The following is a 20,939-nucleotide window of genomic DNA, read 5'->3' on the forward strand; positions in this document are numbered from 1 at the left end:
TTCCTTTTGTCAAATAATGAACCTCTCAGAGGGTTGAAACATCAGGCCCAAACTAGATCTGACACCAAAGTCCTAAATCATTCTCCAGTAGTTTTCAAACTGCTCCAGTCAACTGCAGGACCCCCCAAGCAAAAGAAACCAAGAGGACAGGCTCCAGCTTCCCTTTGTTTTTACCAGAACCAACCACCACTTACCTAAATGTACAAGCTGTCCAAGTAATTCAACTGTGAGCTATGAAATGACTTCAGGCATTTATGGTTTGCTACATAGTATGCATTCCCTCTCTCTTCTAGAGTATGACATCAGATCCCACTCCTTAGGAATGTTATCTCAAAACTTTTGGACAATACCCACATGTGAGTTACTAGCCTCATCTATTAGATTTCAACACATGCCTAACTCAGAAGTTTGATTAACACTGAGCATGTAGGCATGGCAGGGCTAGACTCTCTTTTTGTCCTCCAAGAACTGTCACAAGAAACACCATGTTACCTTGGAGCTCTGAAGTTTTTTTGTTTGTTTGTTTGTTTTGTTTTTTGTCTGACTACACAATACAACTGTCTAGCATCCAGGACTCCTGTATTGCCCAGATCTCCAATATGGTGGTAAGCAAGTTGGCATCTCCCAAGAACTTTAAGCATCCTTTCCACGGAGGCCTGCTTCCATCCAGTCCCCTCAGTGTGGTCAACATCCCTGTTCGACTGAGTGGACTCTGAGCATTTTATTCATATCATTCTACCTCCTCCTGAAAGCCTCAGAAGAAACCCTTTGCATAGCAATAAACTGTAGGATTCACCAAGCCTCTTACAGGTTCTGGCACCGTCGTGCTCTCCATGTTTCACTGCCTGCACCACATCACCCCTACCTGATACTTGCTATCCTGAGGTTAGAACACAGCTACTAGAACTAACATGTGGGTTGAGGATGGGGGCAATCACAAAACAGCAGAATTACCGAGCTCTTAGGTGAGTCTATGATCCATGATGCCAGGAAACTTATCAGAGCACTGGCTACAGGAGCACTGTCCTAATAATAGTAAGAGACATACAGAGAAAGTTCTACTATTCAATAAAGACATTTATTGGATGTTCTAAGAGTCTTCGTGGGATACATAAAATGACAGATTTACATTTAATACCCACTTGACCAAACTCATTAAACTTGTAAGAGGTGCTCTCTCACAGCAGATCAGATATCTTGCTTCTTGAGTATTAATTTTTCATAAAGCTCTGGCAAGGCAAAGGCGATAAAATCTGGCAAGTCTGGCCAAAGCTGTCCTGCTCCTCTTTGTTCAAATATATCAGGTTATTATGACAAGGCTGTATGGGTCATAACCCTTTAACCATCACCTAATGGCAGTGATAAAGTACCAACAGAAGCGGAAAGTATGTCCTTTGGAGGATAGAAAACACCAAGAATCTATTCCTTAAGAAAAAAAATGCATCCACAAGACTTCATAGCAGAGGTAGCAACTAAAGTGAGACTTAGGGATGGGCTGAATTTAAACATGGGAAGTACCCCAGTGATGGTCCTGAAATTCAAACCCATCCTAAAGAATCTACAACACCTTTCCCTTACCCAGTCCTACAGTAAGATTAGAATAAAGAGAACCTTACATGAGAAAGAAGGGAGGAGGTTGGGGCCAGTCCATGTACTCAGGGTAGTAAGACTCAGTGAGACCAGAGCTGTGTTTATGTATAAATACATTAGAGAGAACATGCTACAGAATTCTAGTGGCTCAAAACTTCAAAAACTAAAATACTGTTGATTAAAACATCATCTGGATGAGCCTCAAAAGCATTTTGCTAGGTGAGACTCACACATGATAGATTATATAGATCATATAAATCCATCAATAGGAAACATCCAGAAGAGAGATTTCATAATCAAAAATCTATCATAGCATTTGTCTTTCAATCAACAACTGACTCAAAGAGAATCTGTGTGAATACAGGGGTAACAGAGGTGCTCTAAAACTGGAATACAGTGATGGGCCATGACTCCACAAATTATCAAAAGTTGTTGAATGAAAACATTATACTGTTTGAACTTAATGGTATGGAGATTATATTTAAATAGAGCTTTTACAAAGCAATCGCCACACATACATTTAAATAGATTCATATACTTTATACATTTATACATCTGAGCAGAAAATAATATATAAGGAAATAGTCATAATACTTCACCAATTGACTATAAAAATATTTACAGTGCTAATGATGCATCATGTAACCTATAAAGCAACGATAAATAGTGGCTTAACAAATAATGATTTTATTAAATGGAAGACAGTATGCTTATAAAACAAAATTCCTACTTTTATCAGCAGAAAGCCAGAGGATATGAACAATTGATCAACAAGAAACAGAAGAATACAAGTTGGCAGATCCATGATGGTAACAACAGAAAAAAACTCTTTTCCAAGAGAATGCAGTTTGTGAACTACCTGAGGAATGAGATCCTGAAGCAAGAATTTAGGCTGAAATACCTATGCAGTTGAAATGCACATGCCTGCTCTTCCTCCACTAGAGAGGGTGTAAGGACAGTGTGTGTGTGTGTGTGTGTGTGTGTGTGAGAGAGAGAGAGAGAGAGAGAGAGAGAGAGAGAGAGAGAGAGAGAGAGAGAGAGAGAGAATATATTATGGGCTTTAAGAAACAGAAGGAATATTTAATTTAGGAATTAATCTAGCCTCTAGCTGGAGGAAGGTAGATCTGGGAGATCTAGGAACTGGGATGCGCAGGTAGGACAGTGAATGCTCAAAGATACCGGCATCCTTCTATGTTTTTGTTTGTATTTATGCTGGGGCTTACACCCAGGACCTCGTGTATGTCAAGTGTCCTTTACACTCCTGGCCCCTAAAGTTGAATTCTGAAGGACAGGAATGATTGGGATAATGTTTTCCAAGAGTCACAGATTATAATCCATTACCAAGTCCAGGGGAGGTGAACGTGCATGTACACACACTGGCTCAGGATCTGAAAGGCACACCTCACACAGACCTGTGTCCAGCACTGAGCTATGTAATTGAGCCCTTCCCCACATCCCCACCCACCATTCCTGCCACGGGAAGCACAGCAGCCAGCACTTCGTTGCTACAAGGTCAAATGGTTACAAGAGGTACCTTTGCTTTTGTCCTTACTTTCCCAGTCAAAATAACTAAAATTCTGGAAAGTTCATCACAAAAACTGGTCTCAGGGGCTGGAGAGGTGGCTCGGTAGTTAAGAGCACTAGTTTCTCTTACAGAGAATCTAGGTTCAGTTCCCAGCACCCATACAGGAGAGGAGCTCACAACCATCCATAACTCCAGAGAATCCAAGCCCCTCTTCTGGCCTCAGGGGCACCAAGGTACACACATAGTGTCCACCCATATATACAGGCAAAACAGTCATAAAAATAAACAAATATATAAATCTAAAAGAAAACTTTTAGACTGGTCTGAAATAAAGTCAATCACTTTGAGCCCCTCTCAGCATCAAAGGAGATGTGACTCCCTTGTACCTAACAACTTAAATGTCAGCTCTGAAATTTTCACTTATTTCTGTGAATAACTAAAGTATATCCATCCAATCAAATGAGCTTTAAAAGCAGAAAGAAGGCTGGGCTGTGGTGGAGCATGCCTGATGGAGGAAGGCCATTGGTTAATTAATAAAGAAACTGCTTGGCCTGATAGGTTAGAACATAGGTGGGTGGAGTAAACAGAACAGAATGCTGGGAAGAAGAGGAAGTGAGCTGAGACGCCATGCATTCTTCTCTAGGACAGATGCGATGAAGCAAGCCGCCAGGTCAGACATGCTGAATCTTTCCCAGTAAGACTGGTGCTACACAGATTATTACAGATGGGTTAAAGCAAGACATGAGAGTTAGCCAGAGAGGCTAGATATAATGGGCCAGGCAGTGTTTAAATGAATACAGTTTGTGTGTTGTTATTTCGGGGCATAAGCTAGCTGGTGGCCAGGAGCCGGGTGGCAGGAATGCAGCCCGCAGCTCCTACTACACATGCCTTTAATTCCAGCACTCGGGAGGCAGAGGCACACGAATCTCTGTGAGTTCGAGGTCAGCCTGGTCTACAAGAGCTACAGAGAAACCCTGTGTCAAAAAACAAACGAAACAAAAAAGCTGAAAGAAAAGTCTTTCTTCAATTAAATCAAGAACCTAACAATATAACGATAATTTCCTCTAATTTTAAAATAAAGAGATTAAACTATAGGCCATTAGTCCTTTAAAGCAAGACAAGAAGAAAACTTGACAGTTGGACTTTGGGACATGGGTGCTTCAGTTTTCTTTTTATGAAGTAGGAATAAAGCTAAATTTGGGAGAGTTACTCTGCAAATCAAATAACATAAAAGAGCTCTGTAAACAAAAGCCACAGAGCACTTTACAGACATTAGTTTTTGTAATTCACTGATAATCTCATTTCTACAGCGACTTCAACACCTGAACCTAAGGCAGTCTATGCTCTTGTCTCAAATCCTGACTGAAATACGTCATTCCCCAACAGCTTAAGTGGGAGACACTGAGATGTGCTTGAATTAAAGCTCCAAAAGAGTGCAAGAGGGCACTGTCACATTAGCTTTCAAAGCGTACTTTACAAATACCCCATACAACTGAGCATGTCTTAGATGGGCCACCCTGTTAATCTGTGCACGTCTGCTTCTACCCTTACCCATGCCTGCACCGAGGTGACTCCAAAACAATAGTCAACCTAGTAACTCTAGAGATGGACAGAGCTCCTGACAGTCAAACCATATCAGCTACAGCTGCTGGCAGTGTGCTTTTAACCAGCTCACGTATTACACACACTAGCTCTGTATTTCCTAGCCGACACGCTTCCAGTCATCCTGCTTGCTAAACCCATTCACAATTCTGTGGTCCTCCTCTAAGCCCTTCTCACAGCAGCTGAGCTACATGTAACCTGGCCATACAAACTTAAGTTCTTACAGTAGAACTAGATATTATATAAATTGTTTAAATTGAAATTAGCAGTTTCCCTGCAAACAGTTCACAATTGAAAGCTCTGAGAACATTAAAGACAGAAATTCTTGCTCAGTCATATTAGATATAGGCAAGACAAATGTAAAGACTGAGAGAACAAGAACAGACTTCCATGAAATACTAAGAATGCCATTAATGCCTTGCTTCTCTTTGGAAAAGCACACACACTGCCAAGTCTGGCGACATACCTGTGACCCCAGCACTTTGCAGGCTAAGGCAGAAAGAACCCAAATTGGAGGTGAGTTTAGAACACACGGGGAAGCTGTCTCAAAAAAAATAAAACAAAAATTAACAGACTCTGAACATTTTGTGAAGCCCCACTATCAAACAATTTAGTAGCATTTCTGGCAGTAGATCCATATGCACATAAGACACCTTGACCTCCTACTGAATGACTCCAGGGTAAACAGAATTTGTTTAAATTAAAATACAATACTTTAAGTTAAAACAAAGCTTAAAATTATTCTCCATTTTAACCAAATGTTTAGTTAACCCTTGGTAGCTTCCTAGTCCTTATCACACTACAAGAACATGACTGTTTAATCACAGCTGAAATGAGCCTTTATCCCATGCCACCCAGTTTGGTCTGGGGTTGTATCGGTGTAATTGTCAGCATCTCTTTCCATTTTCAGAACTGCCCCAACTTAACACAACAGATTAGTCACCTTAATAACAGCAGATACATAAAGTTGTGACACCCAGCGATGACACAGGACCACCAGCCTTAGGACTCCTGATGTACTTTCAAGGTTTCCTCTGACAGTCAATTCCAAAGCAATAATCTTAGAACATCAGTGAGGTTTTCATAGAGAACCAAGACCTCTTCTAATTGGATTACTATTCCTAAATCCCTTCTATACAAGAACTCAAGATGTGACACATGCAATTATCTTTCCATCTAAAAAATAATACAAGTCAACAAACAGCTTCGTTTTCACTATACCTGGGTACATTTATAAGCACATGCATGGCAGATTATAGCTGGCTGCCCACCAGAATTAGATGCTAAGACCCTGCAGCTGAAACTGCACACTCTGGTAGGGGGACATGGAAAGCTCAGGCTAGGACTGAGAAAGGAGCATCTTCGGCCGGCCAGCCTGCAGTGTCAGAAGCTGCTGTTCAGGTGCGGGGGAAGACTGTCAAAACTCTACTCAGTGGTAGACAGCGCTGTGATAACAAAAACAGCCAGGCAAAACATGCCCACTAGTGTGCAGTGGCATGACTTTCATGAAGATAACCAACCAACCACCTTCAGACTGGAATCAAATCTACTCTACAAGAAGAAATCCATGCTATAAATCTGGTCAAAAGCCTGTTGAGGATGGTATGGGGTCGTAGGTTCTAGCAGAGAAGTTGCAACTGTTGTTTTTCCTGAAAGGACATGATATCAAGTTGCTACCTAAGCAAATATGCTTATCCCTATGGATAAATACTGCTGACAGCTTTGATCAGAGGAACTCCTTGCCACTGGACAGTATTTACTCATACATAACCGTTGGTCAAGGTGCTAAGAATAAGTGATCATGTTGCACTCAGCTTTAATGAGACATCTATGTCACCCCCCTCCAAGACATCGCAAAAGAGAGGGCAGAAAGAATAAAGGAACTGAGAATGAGATGGAACATTACAGAATGCTGTCTTCTGGGCATAGAATGTTTGTGACAATCTTGAACTCAAAGAAGCTATAATTACCTGCATAAGACTGGGCCATCAACATTTATCATGGAGCAAGATGGGACTCAAGAGGTTCACCTATCCCTAAGGATTTATAAGTAGTTAATGGTTTCTTTTAGGATGCTCCCCCAATGATATAGCAATGCTACTGTAAATAACCTCTCACCTTGTCCTTCTAAAAACTGCCTTAATAAAATCCACTAAGTCACAGGGGCTGCATGATAAGGCAGAAGAAAGACAAACTGGGAAGAGGAAAGGGTTAGTAAAAGCAGTAAGAGGGAGACAAAAAGAGAGCAACAGGAGCAAAAACATGATTAATATACTATATACATGTAAGAAAATACCATTTTGAAACTCATATATAACAAATATATGCTAATACCATTTTTAAAAGGCAGTTAAGTAGCTAAGACTTTTAAATATTTTTTTTATTTTATGTGCATTGGTGTTTTGCCTGTATGTATGTTCATGTGAAGGTGTCAGATCCCCTGGAACTGGAGTTACAGACAGTTGTTAGCTGCCATGTGAATGATCAGAAATTGAACCAGGGTCCTCTGGAAGAGCAGTTCTTAACCACTGAGCCATCTCTCCAGCCCCCACTACTTAGGATTCTAAACGATTAAATGACATTACCAGTCTAAGATCCTGGATGGCTTTGATAAATACTTTTTTGAGTTGATTCTACATCTGTAAAAGTAGAACAATGTTAGCCTTCCCCAGTTAAATAGAAAGATCATACTGGCAAGTATCAGCGTGGATTTGAGCACTTTATGAATTAAATGGACTGCAGTCCCAGTCATTGCTCAGGAAAAAAGATTATGCCAACCGTGCTTAAGAAAGCCAAAGTAAGGCTAGAGAGATTGTTGAGAGCATTCGTTACTCTTGCAGAGGACTTGGTTTGGTTCCTAGCACCCACAGGGGAGCTAAAAACCATCAATAACTCCAGTTCCAGGAGATCAGAGCCCATTTCTGAACTCTGGGGTCACCAGGCACACATATATGCACGCAGAACACTCAAACACATAAAATAAAAATAAATCTTAAAACAACAGCAAAAAAATACCTTGTGCCAGGTATGATGATGCACACCTTTAATCCCAGCACTTGGGAAGCAGAGAGGCAGGCAAAGATCTCTTTTGCGTTGCAGACCTGGTCTATAAAGTGAGTTCCAGGACAGCCGGGGCTACATAGAAAGACCCTGTTTCAAAAACAAAACACCACCAAAAAGGAAGAAAGTGAAACTTTACCAGTAGATAAGTTCCCCTCTGCTTCTCTTCCTGAGTTATAACCATGTTTTATCATTTATAACAAGATGAACGTGTTGTATATACAATATGATGCTGGTCCACTAAGTTGACCATGAACTCCTACCTAGATCTATATCTAAACATCACAAAATCTAGGAAATCTCTAAGTGGAAGTAAAAACAGGAGCGAGCGAGTGTCAATCATCTTCCACCTCAAGAAGGGAAGGATCACAAGCACAAGAGCAGTTAAGGATCTGATTAAGAACTGACTTGGACTGCAGCCTTGGGGAAGGTGTTTTACTGGTTTCCTTACCTTTCCAAAGGGAACACTTGCCTGTCTTTTTGCCTGTCTATTTTAAGAGAAGTCTGGTAAAGTAAGATCTCCTGAGTAAATTGAGAGCGTGGGGACCTTGGGAGAGGGTTGAAGGGAAGGGGAGAGGCAGGGAGGGGAGCAGAGAAAAATGTAGAACTCAATAAAATCAAGAGGGAGGGAGGGAGGGAGGGAGGGAGGGAGGGAGGGAGGGAGGGAGGGAGGGAGGGAGGGAAGGAGGGAGGGAGGTCTGAGAGGAAGAAATAAGTCACCGATGACAGCATCCCACAACAGTCAGAAGAGCATCAGATGCTGCTGAAAGCCCTGGGTAGAAAGAGTTCTGACATGTTTAGAACAGAATCCTAAAAGAATTAGAAAAGCAAATAAAGGCTCACAATTAAAATTCACCCCACCACCCCACCTCCATCCCAGCTCCTGGATTTGCAAAGACAAATCCACACTGGGGAGCTGTAAAGATCACAAGTTCAGTTCCTGCCCAGCGCAGACTGTTCAGTGACCAGTGTTTCACACTGATAAATGCCTCCCAAGTCTCAAAGCACCAAGTGAGAGTTCACGAGGTTAGGTGCATTAATTAGCAGCACTTATTTGGATTCTGTATACATCAAATACAAAAAGCAGTTATTCAATACTTGTGTATTTGCAGTCTTCTATGATCCCTAATTCAAAGACCCAGCCGCAGTACAAAACAAAGCCCAAGAAAATAAACTGAAATAAACCTTTCACCAACAGAACATGCCTCAAGTAAAACCAGCAGCTCTGCCCCACTGCAAAGAGTCTGTACCAGCCTACAGCGCAGTAGCACAAATAATGAACACAGAGTTACACAAACAGCTCCCTGTGGCAAAGAAAGAGAAATGAAGGATTGTAGGGCAGAGACACTACTGTATGAGCTTTAACAATTCCTTACTAAGTCCTTTTGCTTACCTCCTCATTGATCTGCAGTCCCCACAGGAACACAAAACTGGACAGTATTCTTCCAGAGCCTTCAAATTCAGAAGTCTATTTCCCTATAGGTACATCATTACCCTACCTTCTAATACCCAAATATGCAATATTTTATAAATAATGAACTATGTGTGTTACTGTTTAAGACAAGATTAGGATACTGAACGTGATCTCTTATATGTTGGCACCCTGGGTAAAAAGCAAAAGACAATATAGAGAAAAACCACTCTGTGTAAAGCAGCCCCTAACACTACAGTTTCATTTCTGCATGCAGAAATCTGCAGCGATTTCTAACCTACAACCACTAAACCCAACCTGTGAGACTCTGTAAGGACTCATTTCTAGTCACCAGCATGTTCTTTCTGATGTATGCCAAGAATCAAAATTATCAAATGTCATAAATACCACTGTCAATAGAAATTCCAGGGCAGACCTACACTAAAAAGAAAAACAAACACACTTGACTTCTACATTCTCTTTAGATTTGGGGTCAGTAACCGTATCTTTCAAGAAAGGAGCCCATATTCTATTTGAACAGTAAAGATCCCACTGGGAGATGAACCCTGAGAAGAACAAATCTTCCTCTGTCCTTCCTCTCCTACCTGAAGGCATTCTGACATCAAGCTAGCAAAAATAAAAATACCAGGCAAAAAATCTTTAATGCAGAAGGCAGTCAAGGAGAGAATTGTTGATTATCCTAGTTGGTGATGAGACTTGAGTCACCTTCTAGAATGGGTACTACTCAAATCTTTCACTTATGGCACTGCCATTTCATGTGTCCCTTGGACAAGAGTAACATAGATGGCTTTTATGGACAGCCCTATAAAAACCTATAAAGCCTCTGAAAGTATCAGAAATGACCCTTTCAAATATCCTTTAAAATGTCAATATCCTAGCCAGGCAGTGGGGGTGCACACCTTTAATCCCACCACTCGGGAGGTAGAGACAGGCAGATCTCTGTGAGTTCAAGGCCAGCCTGGTCTACAGAGCAAGTTCCAAGACAGGCTCCAAAGTTACAGAGAAACCCTGTCTTGAAAAATAAAACGAAAAAAAAACAAAACAAAAATGTTAATATCCTACTGACAAGATGAAGTTAGTTCACACATTTCTCTAAGGTATGGTTTTATGGGTCCTACCTTATGCCTTCCAGTCTCGTCTGCTCAAATCTTTAAATACCAGAAACAGCATGTTTTACACACCAGCTGTACTGAGGCTGAGGCTTACACATCAGCTTTACTGAAGATGAGGGCTTTACACACTGGCTGTACTGAGGTTGAAGGTTGTACACACCGGCTGTACTGAGGCTGAGGGTTATACACACTGGCTGCCCTAAGGCTGAGGGTTTACACACCGGCTGGCTGTCCTGAGGCTCAGGGTTTACACACTGGCTTTCCTGAGGCTGAGGGTTTACACACCAGCTGGCTGTCCTGAGGCTCAGGGTTTACACACTGGCTGTCCTGAAGCTGTCTTCAGCCCAGGCTGCAATAGAGGTTGGAACCAACAAACCAACAACAAAGGCTTTCTCTCAAGTAAGCTTTTCCTTATTAAAACTCACCCAACTAAGAACACCCCAAGGAGAAGAATGAATTGTTTTGCTGCAGATTATTGCAAAGACTTAAGTAATCTGGGAAGGCAAAAGCCAAGTGATAGAAAATAAAAAGACAAGTCTAATATTAAGAACTAGGAGGTATCAAGAAAACCAGGCTAAAAAATTACACAGCCTAGAGATAAAAAAGCATCAGAGATATTACCACTAAAAGACCGTTCCTCCTATGAGATCCATAATTTAAATAACATGATTACAATACCTTTAAGATTAAGAAATGAACTTAATTCATAATCTCTAAAAGCAAATTCATTGGCAAAACAAACTGTATTACCTTCCAAAATAAGTAATTTCAGAAAAAAAGATACCATTTTTCTCTTAATGCAGCTTTTCAGAACACACATAAAAGAGTTAGACAAAACAGGCACCCACCTGACTGTCCCGTGCTGGGAATCCATGATAACCAGGGGTCAGTGGCTCGTTCTAAGACAAAGAGAAAAATAATAATCAAACTTTAAAAGAAAACGTTAAGAATCAAAATCATCCAAACCAATCAAAAATGAATTTCTGCCCAATTTCCCAAATTTGCCATTTCGGTATTCTACCTGCCTACTATACACACTCCCCAGCTAAGTTCTACAATGCCACAAACACAAATACACTACAGACAAAACCTACTTTCCTCTTTATGCAAGTAAACTGTTTTCTTTCACAGTGAACCTCAAGCAGAGTATTACTGAGACGCGGGGAGAATAATTCCTTAACTTCATTCACCCTTGGAGTTTGAGCAGACCCAAAAGTTCTCCACTAGGAGAACCAGAATTCCACACATTTCCAAGTGTATCGACCCTACCGAAATGTTTTCTAACCTAGAAGGTTTCAGTTTATTCTATCAGTTCTTTTAAACACAGATGAAATTCTACTTCTCTTTAAGACTTCCCTACCACTCAATCACCTGTGGACTGAAGGGACTCCTAGTGTGCATACATAGTAGTATCACTTAAATTCCTTGCACAGTTAACTTTCCATGTCATTATTTTAATTTCCTTCTTTAAAAAAGTCATCATATTTAGTGTGTCTCATCTTCACACCAATCAAGATCCACGAGGACAGAGGTGCTAGCTAACAGAAGCTATTGCAACTAATTCAGTCCCACAACACACTGCCTGAACATCCACTTATGGCTCAGAGAACCCACATGATCACTCAGGCAACAGACACTGACTACTAAAAATCCCAAATTAATGTTAAATGACTGAAGACATAAGAAACTTGAATAAAACGATGTCCTTGTATCCCAGTAAACGTTAGGAGGAGGCATTGTATACACAAAGGAGTAATAGCAGCATATACGTTCTTCGTAGCTTCTAAAGAAGCTTCTAAAGAATCTACAAAGAACTTGCAGCTACTTAAAGAACCCCATTCTCTTCCAGGCACCTGGACTTTCATTCATACTGATGGGAAGAGAATAATTTTTCTACTTAATGGTAGCTACATCAAAGATGTAATTACATTTAAAAGCATGAATATGTATGCATATACAGTCAAAGTAAGCACTCACTTCAAAGTATCAAAGAGTCAATTTAAGTTTAGACAGAGCCATTGTATCTTGTCCACTATGCTGTTCCCTCCCAAGATTTAGCACAATGACTAACACATGGTAGACACCTAAAACAATATTTAAGCAAATAAATGGAATTGGTTTTATATAAGCTAGAAATTCTAATCTAAGCTATTTTCTCTACCTAAATTTCTGTTGGTCATTTAAATATTTGTAGTCTCAAGTCAAAATAAAAACCACTAGTTGTTATAAGAGATAACTAACTGCCTTTAAAAATTATGGATATCAAAAACAAAAAATCTTGAGAAGAAAAGAGTTGAAGAACAGGATTTCCAAATTCACTACAAAGCTACAACAATCAGGACAGTGTGACACTGGCATGTCTGTTTCTACATAAAGATGAACTATCTTCCCCCATAACCATTCCTACGTGTGCATGTGTGTGCTGCTGGGAAGTTAACCCAGAGTCTTACATGTACTAGACAAGCACTCTACCACTGAGCTATGTCCCCAGCCCTTTTAAATTTACTTAAATAAAAGCCTTTGGATGAGGTGAGGACTAGATATGCAGGTCAATAAAGTACAACTGAGAAATGAACAGATTTTTTTAAAGCCTCACAATTATGACCAATTAATGTTTTAAAAAGATGCCAAAAAAGCCAAAGGTAGAAAGAATAGTCTTTTTAAGAAAAAATATGAGACAATTGAATAGCCACATGTAAAAGGATTAAGGCCCTGTGCTATGTAGCAAATTAACTCCAGACAGACTGACCTAAAATTGAAACTTAAAAAGGAAACCTTCAGTACCTCTGGATAGCAGCACTTTCTCCACTACAACACCAAGAGCACTGAAGACCAGAAAGTGAGGTCAACTAAACACCATTAAGATTTACAACTTTTGTCCTTCAAAGGACACCAGGGGGAAAAAGCAATCTACATAATGGAGACCATTTGCGAACCACATTTGATAAAGGAAAAGTGTCCAAAGCATAGAAAGCACTCTTACAACTCAGTAATCGAAGAAAAAATAACTTTAAAATGAAATTAGGGTTTGAATGGTCACTTCTCCTAAAGCTATGCAGATGCAGGTAAGAAAAGGGCAAGCAAGGAGACTCAGTCTCATAAGCCACTGCTACAGTCTAACCACACAGACAACACACAGTGAGGTAGTTAAAATCAAAAGTCTTGAAAACACCAAGTATTGAGGATGGAAAAATCAAGATTCTGTACACAACTGGTGAAAAAAGAAAAGTGGTAAATCACCTTATGAACATCCAAGTCGTCCCCCAAAAGGTAAAACACAAGGAGTATGACTCTGTGGTTAAGAACATAGACTGTTCTTGCAGAGGACCTGAGTTTCATGCCCAGCACCCAAGTCAGAAGGCTCATAACTGCCTACAACTCAGGCTTTGATGATGCCTGTGTATCACCTGTAGGATGGAAAGACAGATAGACAGACAGACAAACAGACATACACGATGAAAAAATAAAATAAAATAAGCCGGGCAGTGGTGGCACACATCTTTAATCCCAGCACTTGGGAGGCAGAGGCAGGCGGATCTCTCTGAGTTCGGTGCCAGCCTGGTCTACAAGAACTAGTTCCAGGACAGGCTCTAAAGCCACAGAGAAACCCTGTCTCAAAAAATAGATAGATAGATAGATAGATAGATAGATAGATAGATAGATAGATAGATAGATAGATAGATAGATAGATAGATAGATAAAGTTGGGCACACTGTTACTGCAGGACTCAGAAATTCCACAACAGGGAATACAGCCAAAGAAACAAAAACACACATCCAATCAGAACACTAAGTGTCCAGAGCAGCCTAATTTCAGAGCACCCAGAGAGTGACCAACAGAACAATTAAAGAAATGGGATGCTATGTGTGGATGAATCTTGAAAACAACACAGTAAGAAAAAAAAAAGACCAGAGAAAAAATGGCCACAAGTGTCAGCCTTCTATTTACAGGAAATGTCCAAACCTGACAAATCCATGGTGACCGAATAGATGAGTGGCTTCAGAGGCAACAGGGTAAGATGAGCAGTAACCACTAGCAGGTTTTATTTGTGGTGATGAAACTGCTCAGAATCGGGTACTAGTGAGAGATGTACAGCTCAGTGAAAAAACACCTCAGTCAATCTCGTACTTTAAAATAGTATTAGTAGAGGGCCAGCCAGACGGCTCAGTTGGTAAGGGAGCCTGTCACCAAGGCTGAGGACCTGAGTTCAGTCTCTCGGACCCACAGCATAAGAGGCAAGAACTGACTCCCAAAAGTTGTCCTCGTGGCATGTATTTGTATGTACGTACAAAATATATGTACGTGTATATACTAACATACATTTTTTAAATTAAAAACATAATAAAAATGAAAATAATAATAGTTAAAAAAGACAATGTTGGCTCTCTTTCACACTAGAAATTACAGGAGAGACATATAACAGATACGGCAGGGTAGGGCAGGAGAAAACAAGACAGGAGAGAATAGAGAACGTGGCTCCTGAAATCCACATGTACTATCCTTGTCCTAGATTCTGCACATTTACCTCACTACTATTCCCTAACAGTGATGATGACCAAGAAAAAACTCAGATCATGAGCAGTTCCCACAGTATACTCCAGGATGGGAAAATGGGGAAGAGGACAAAGCAAAGAGGAGATGATACAGGAATGTGTCAGGGTCTATTTCCTATCTTTGGAGAACTGCTGACCTTAGCCTATAGAACCCAGTACTCCAGAGTCCTGTTCTATTCATTCTGCAGGTTCTCATCTCAAGGACCATTCCATATTACCCTTTAATTATAAAAATTTCAACATTTTCTCAGAGAGATTATATGATTAAGAAAGTAGTCAAAGTTGCAAACTTGCAAACTTGGTCTCTTTGTAAGGCTCCTCGTAGTGAGATCAGGACCCGTCCCTGGCACTTAGCTGGCTTTTTGGAACCTGCTCCCCATGCTAGCAAGGGGAGGAGCTTGTTTCTACCTCAACTCAATATGCCATGCTTTGTTCAAGCCCATGAAAGGCCTGCCCCTTTCTGAATGGAGTTAGGAGTAGTGGACAGGGAGGGGAGCATATGGGAAGCGAGGAGGAGGGCATCACAGGGGAGGAGGAGGAATGGAGGGGGATAGGAGGAAGGGAAAACTGCAGTCAGCATGCAAAATAAATTTTAAAAAGCTATTGAAATTAAAAAAGAAAGTAATCAAAAGTCCAAGCACTTGTTAACAAGGACCCATTCTCCCAACATACATCCTGTGTTCTGACATCCTAGAAACCAACAATATAGAAACTCTGTTAAAAAAAAAAAGAGAGAGAGAGAGATAGAGAGATATCGTGGTCTTGGAAGTCAGTATCATCAAAAACACTAGAAGTGAAGACTGAAAACATCACTGCCTGTTGTACAACAAGGCTAAGGCTACTTACTGGGAACTATTCTGGGACTTGGAGAGCCAAGTCTCAGACTGGTCTGAAATAAATGAAAAAGCACGGCTTTCCTTTTCAGTTTTACTAGGTAGACTCCTATCTCTTTGCACTAACTTCGCATGACTTTGGATTTTCTAAATATGGATCTTGCAGTATGTGTTTTATAGCAACTTGCTCAATGCTGTGAGCTTTCATTTCCACTAATGCATGCCATTACGTTCCACTCATTCTGAATGCTGCTCTAGTACAGTATCCTTATAAATGCCAACAGGTATTTCCATCTGACTTTCTTGCTGATGAATACTGAAATTCCTCTTGGTTATACTGTGTTTACTAGCCACACAGCTGATATAGGATGTCCTTCTGTACATGTGCTGCTTTTTATTGGTTGGTAAACAGAGATGTTTTGGCCAATGGCTTAGCAGAGTAAAGCCAGGCAGGAAATCCAAACAGAGATATACATACAGAGTAGGCAGAGTCAAAGACACACGATGTCATTGCTGAAGGAGAAAGACGCCAGAACCTTTCCTGGAAGCCACAGTCTCGTGGCGATGCACAGATTAATAAAAATGGGTTAATTTAAGATATAGGAGCTAGGTAGGAATATGCCTAGGTTGTTGGACATGTAGTATTGTAATTAATATAGTTTCTGTGTGACTATTTAGGTCTGGGTGGCCAGGAAACCTAAGTGCAGTCTTGCACAGCCTGTAGGCATCCTTCTGAAGTTGAGACACCACTTCTCACTCATGAGATCAGCAAAATAAAATGAAACTATTACAATCGTCAAGATGCGCAAGCAGGGCTTGTCATACCTGGGGTAGAAAATAAGTATGCAGGGGCCACTGGCAATCAGTGGAACAAAATCACCTAGTGGAAACACATCATTCTCTCTACTCTGGAGAATCACTAGTCCATGTGCTCAGGAAGCATGTGTGCAGACTGTCAGTCACAGTGAAAACCTAGGAGGAACTTCAATTTATCATTTATGAGATTTCAACAACCTATGTGCACATTTAAAAATAAAGGCAAATCTCTAAGAATGATCTAAGCTCATATAATTTGGCTTGCATGGCATGCACTTTACTCACTTAAGATACCTTGCTGGCCCAATGTTGAGTTTTAAGCAGTGTGTGTAATCACTACCACAGAAATGCTCATTAGCTACTGAGGTCAGCGACTAAACCTGTGTGAACATGTGAAAAAGCAACAAAAGATCCATAAGTAAGCAAAACCATAATAAATGCAGAGTGTGCTAGTGGACACCGAGGAGTGACACAGCAAGACAAATGCCACCTGCTTTTCCATCTTTGCTGACACACCTGTGTTTGAAAGATCCACTCAAGCAGAAGAACCTTCCATTGTGGAGCAAGGATGAACCAGCAATGGTTATCTGACCATCAAGGCACCAGTGTCCTTGCTATTGACAGTACAGTCCTGATGATCACATGTAGTGTGGATAAAGCTATTTAGAACCATGGGGTTCTTTTTGAATGAGGGAGAGGCACAACAGCCTAGTATCCCTAGTTTCTTATTTAGGACAAAACCCCAAATAAAACTGACAGATTGGTGCATGCCGAATAGACAGCAGTATGGTTGGGTTTTGTTTGTTTGAGTACTGATCAGTTTCTGCCTTTGTCCCAAAGATGGGGGACCCAGCCCAAGGCTCCATGCATGCCAAGCAAGTGTTCTACCACACTCTTGTTCTTGAGACAAGGGTTTTTAAAGACACTTTTTAAAAACTGCTTTCTAGAGCTCGAGAGATGGCTCAGAGGTTAAGAGCCCTGGTTGCTCTTCCAGAGGTCGGGAGTTCAATTCCCAGCAACCACATGGTGGCTCACAGCCATCTATAATGAGATCTGGTGCCCTCTTCTGGCCTGCAGGCAGAACAGTGTATACACGATTTAATCTGGGGGAAAAAAACCCACCCTACTTTCTGAAAATTATCGGTATTAGCGTACAAAAACACCTTGCCACAAATACTGCTTGGGAGGAACCAATAAAGCAACTTTAAATACAACTAAGAGCACTTACCAATGCTGAGCTTCAAAGGTCCTGCTTCTGGTTCACAATTACAATTGTGAAACAGACCCCCAAGCAGCAGTCCATACAGCACTAAAGCTAAGTCTCCCAGGAGCCAAGGGGGTACCACACTGCACATCCTCCTGCCTTATGTACTCAACAGGTCATGCTTTACCAATCTAAAGATTATCATGAAAGCATGTCATCCTGGTCAGGATCACTGATGAAGGCTGGGTGGGAACAGAGGCAGAAACAATAAATATACAATAAGATAAACTAATCAGTGAAAAATGTTCAAAAGCTAAACCCCTGTTAGGTCTCAAGTTGTCCAGACATCAATAAATGAGCACACACTGAACTACCGGAAGATTTCTAGTGGTTAGGGAAAACCCAGCATTCCTCAGGAACTTGTGAAACTGGTTCTTCCCTTACTGCTAGAAGGGGTGCATGGCTCCACTGACATAGACCTATGGCTGCATAACAAAGCCCATTCCACCCGCAGGCTCTCTTAGTCCCTAGCTACAAGTACTTGTTACCCATCTCAACCCCCCCTTAGGGTGTCCTGGTCCATCCCTCACCCCAGCCACTCACACTCCTTATGATCACCTATTCTCTATATCCTGCACTCACTCTCTCTTATTCTCTAACTCTTGCTATCTCCACTATTCTCTTCTGCTCTCCCACTTTCCAAGCACTGGCCATGTCCAGTCTGATTCCCTTACACTCTGTTCTGGACTCTTCCAAATGCCTCTGTCTGTTTTTTCCCCCTCTCTCTCATATCTACAACAAAATCTTCCCTAATAATGGAGTGGTCATGTCAGCAGTTTGCTTACTGCCCCCTCCCCAAGACATCTGGTGTCAAAACTTAGAAGAGACACAAATGGACCCAGTTTAACACCACCACTACTTTTTATTTTTGTATCTAACAAAATCAAACCAATTTCACAAAATGGAAGAGGAAGGATAGTAAGAATAAAACAAAATTTGTGCCTTAGGAGAAGAAAGGAAACAAAAGAAGGTAGGAACTGGCCTCTTCTCCACCAGTCATATGTTTGAACTGAAATCATTGCCTTGCATATATTTGGAACAATGGAAGTAGAAATGATTTATGCCACACGTACTAGGGGCAATTCCTCCAGTCATTTCATTACTTTGCTCACTGCAAGTTGCTTCTTTTCAAGTATTGGCTCTAGTTTAAACAGAGAATGAAGTAAATACCACAGGCACTGAACATGAGCGTAAGCTGCATATGAATCCCCGCTGCAAACACCTCTAATAGAAGTGAGGCTGCTAAGCAATCATGGTATCACTCTGTTCCCAAACCACAGGGTTCAAAGTACTTAGAGATAAGGTGAAGGCTCTGAGGGGTGTAGATCTGGTAGGTCTAGCATGCTTCCAGTTCAAGGTTCAATTGCTAACTGCTAAAGCCATTACATAAACCTTCTTGCCATTACAAAATACAGCTCACTGCACCTACTGGTCACAATGGATGACAGTTCTTTGTCACACTCACACACACCCTGACCTTGATGATTTCACCATTTGTTTGCTTTAATTAGAAACACCTGGTTGAACACATCTCATATCAAACCTGAAAGAAGACTGTATTAGCTCCTCAGAGCCCATCTCTTTAATAAGCCATGAGATCTAAAACATAAATCAACCCCTTTCTTTTAGAGATGAGTAGGCTAAGAGGTTGAGAGATGTTCTCTATTTTACCTTTCAAAGAATCGGGTATCAAGTAAAAGGCCCTGCTAGGGAAATTAGAATTCTCTGTTCTCAAATCATATTGACCACTGACCTCACTCCAAGTCCTGCTTCCATGCAGCAGGGAAGGTGTGGGCTTTGGGAGTCAGAAAGATACGTTTTCAAATACTGGATATATTGCTTTCTAACTGTGTGATGCTAGCAAGGAAGCACACCTCAGTTTCTCGACTACGTAAGAGAGAATGCCTACCACACACAGCAGTGATGGTCAGGTAACACAGGACAAGTTTACCTGGCACAGAGATGCTCAAAAGAAGGACTCCCTTGTTGCAGTTTCTACAGCTGATCAATGACTCAGAGGAGAAATTACATGACAAGTGAACGTGCACTCCACAGCTTACTTACCAGGTCTTCAGTCAACTAACCTTTCTCTTAGCACCTTCTAACACCAGTCCCTCAGAAATCGTGCCAAATGACCACTCAGTTTCATAGAAGATGTTAAAAACTTGATATAGTGATGCTTCTACCTTTGACCACTGTAGTAAAGCTGCGAAGCATCTAGAAGGACAAGCACCCACTCACTACCTGCCTCCCGCTCAGCTGGGTTTACACTCTGGAGTGGTGACTCTAAACTTTGAGTTACCACCATGTCTAGCACCCGTGCCATCCACCTTCCATTCCTATCAGCAGTAATACAGAAGGACTCTAATTTCTCCCCATCCTTACAGACACGTGCTTATTTTGTCCTCTTTTTTCTTTATTAACAGTTATCCTGTGGGTGTGAAATAGCATCTAATGATTGCTTTAACTTTCTTTTTCTTATGATTAGTGACCTGAGCATCTTTCTGTGTCATTACTGGTCATTTAGATATGTTTACAGAACTATCCTGACAGTATATTAAATTATTTTGCTTAACTGGGCTGCTGAAGATTATTTTGTTACTAGATGCTATTGCTCATCTTGTGTTTAGATACCAATATAGTTTTCTCCTCCTCCTCCTTTTTTACAGGACTTCTCTTGAGTTTACCTGCCTATCCTGAAATTTGCCCTGTAGGCCAATCTGGCCTCAAACTGAGAGATCTGTCTGCCTCTGCCTCCACTACCAGGCTGCAAATATTTTTTTCCACCAGTAAGTTGCCCTTTATTCCATTATTAGTGTCCATTGACACATTAGAGTTTAAATCTCTGCATTTTTAGTTTGCTTTTTAAGATAGGATCTTGCTATGTAGCCCTGCTGACCTAAAATGTGACAATTCTGCTTCAGCCTCCTAAGTACTGACATTATAGGCAGGAGGTACTACATCCAGCTAAAATTTTTAATTTTCATAAAGTCAAACGGTTTCTTCTTTATTCTGTGCTTTTAGTGTTGTGCCCAAGAATCCATGGTAAAATCAAGGGTCATAGAGATTCACCCTAAGTTTACTCTGATGGTTCTAATGTCCTCACCTCATGTCTAGGTCTTGGTTCCACCCTGAGAACACCTCTCTACAAG

At 41.0% G+C, this 20,939-nt stretch overlaps 1 protein-coding gene across 29 annotated transcripts in view; it reads right to left on the reverse strand.

Annotated features, from left to right (window-relative positions):
* Nucleotides 1-20,939, reverse strand: part of Rbfox2 (RNA binding fox-1 homolog 2) — a 232,887-nt gene that overhangs the window by 139,166 nt on the left and 72,782 nt on the right. For all 29 annotated transcript variants that reach the window (XM_075959753.1, XM_075959755.1, XM_075959759.1 and 26 more), the window contains exon 2: nt 11,170-11,220. In XM_075959753.1, the coding sequence (XP_075815868.1) occupies nt 11,170-11,220 (51 nt within the window). The remainder of the gene's footprint in view (nt 1-11,169; nt 11,221-20,939) is intronic.

This window comes from Microtus pennsylvanicus, chromosome 2, assembly GCF_037038515.1.
Source record: "Microtus pennsylvanicus isolate mMicPen1 chromosome 2, mMicPen1.hap1, whole genome shotgun sequence".
In the NCBI taxonomy this organism is placed as follows: domain Eukaryota; kingdom Metazoa; phylum Chordata; class Mammalia; order Rodentia; family Cricetidae; genus Microtus; species Microtus pennsylvanicus.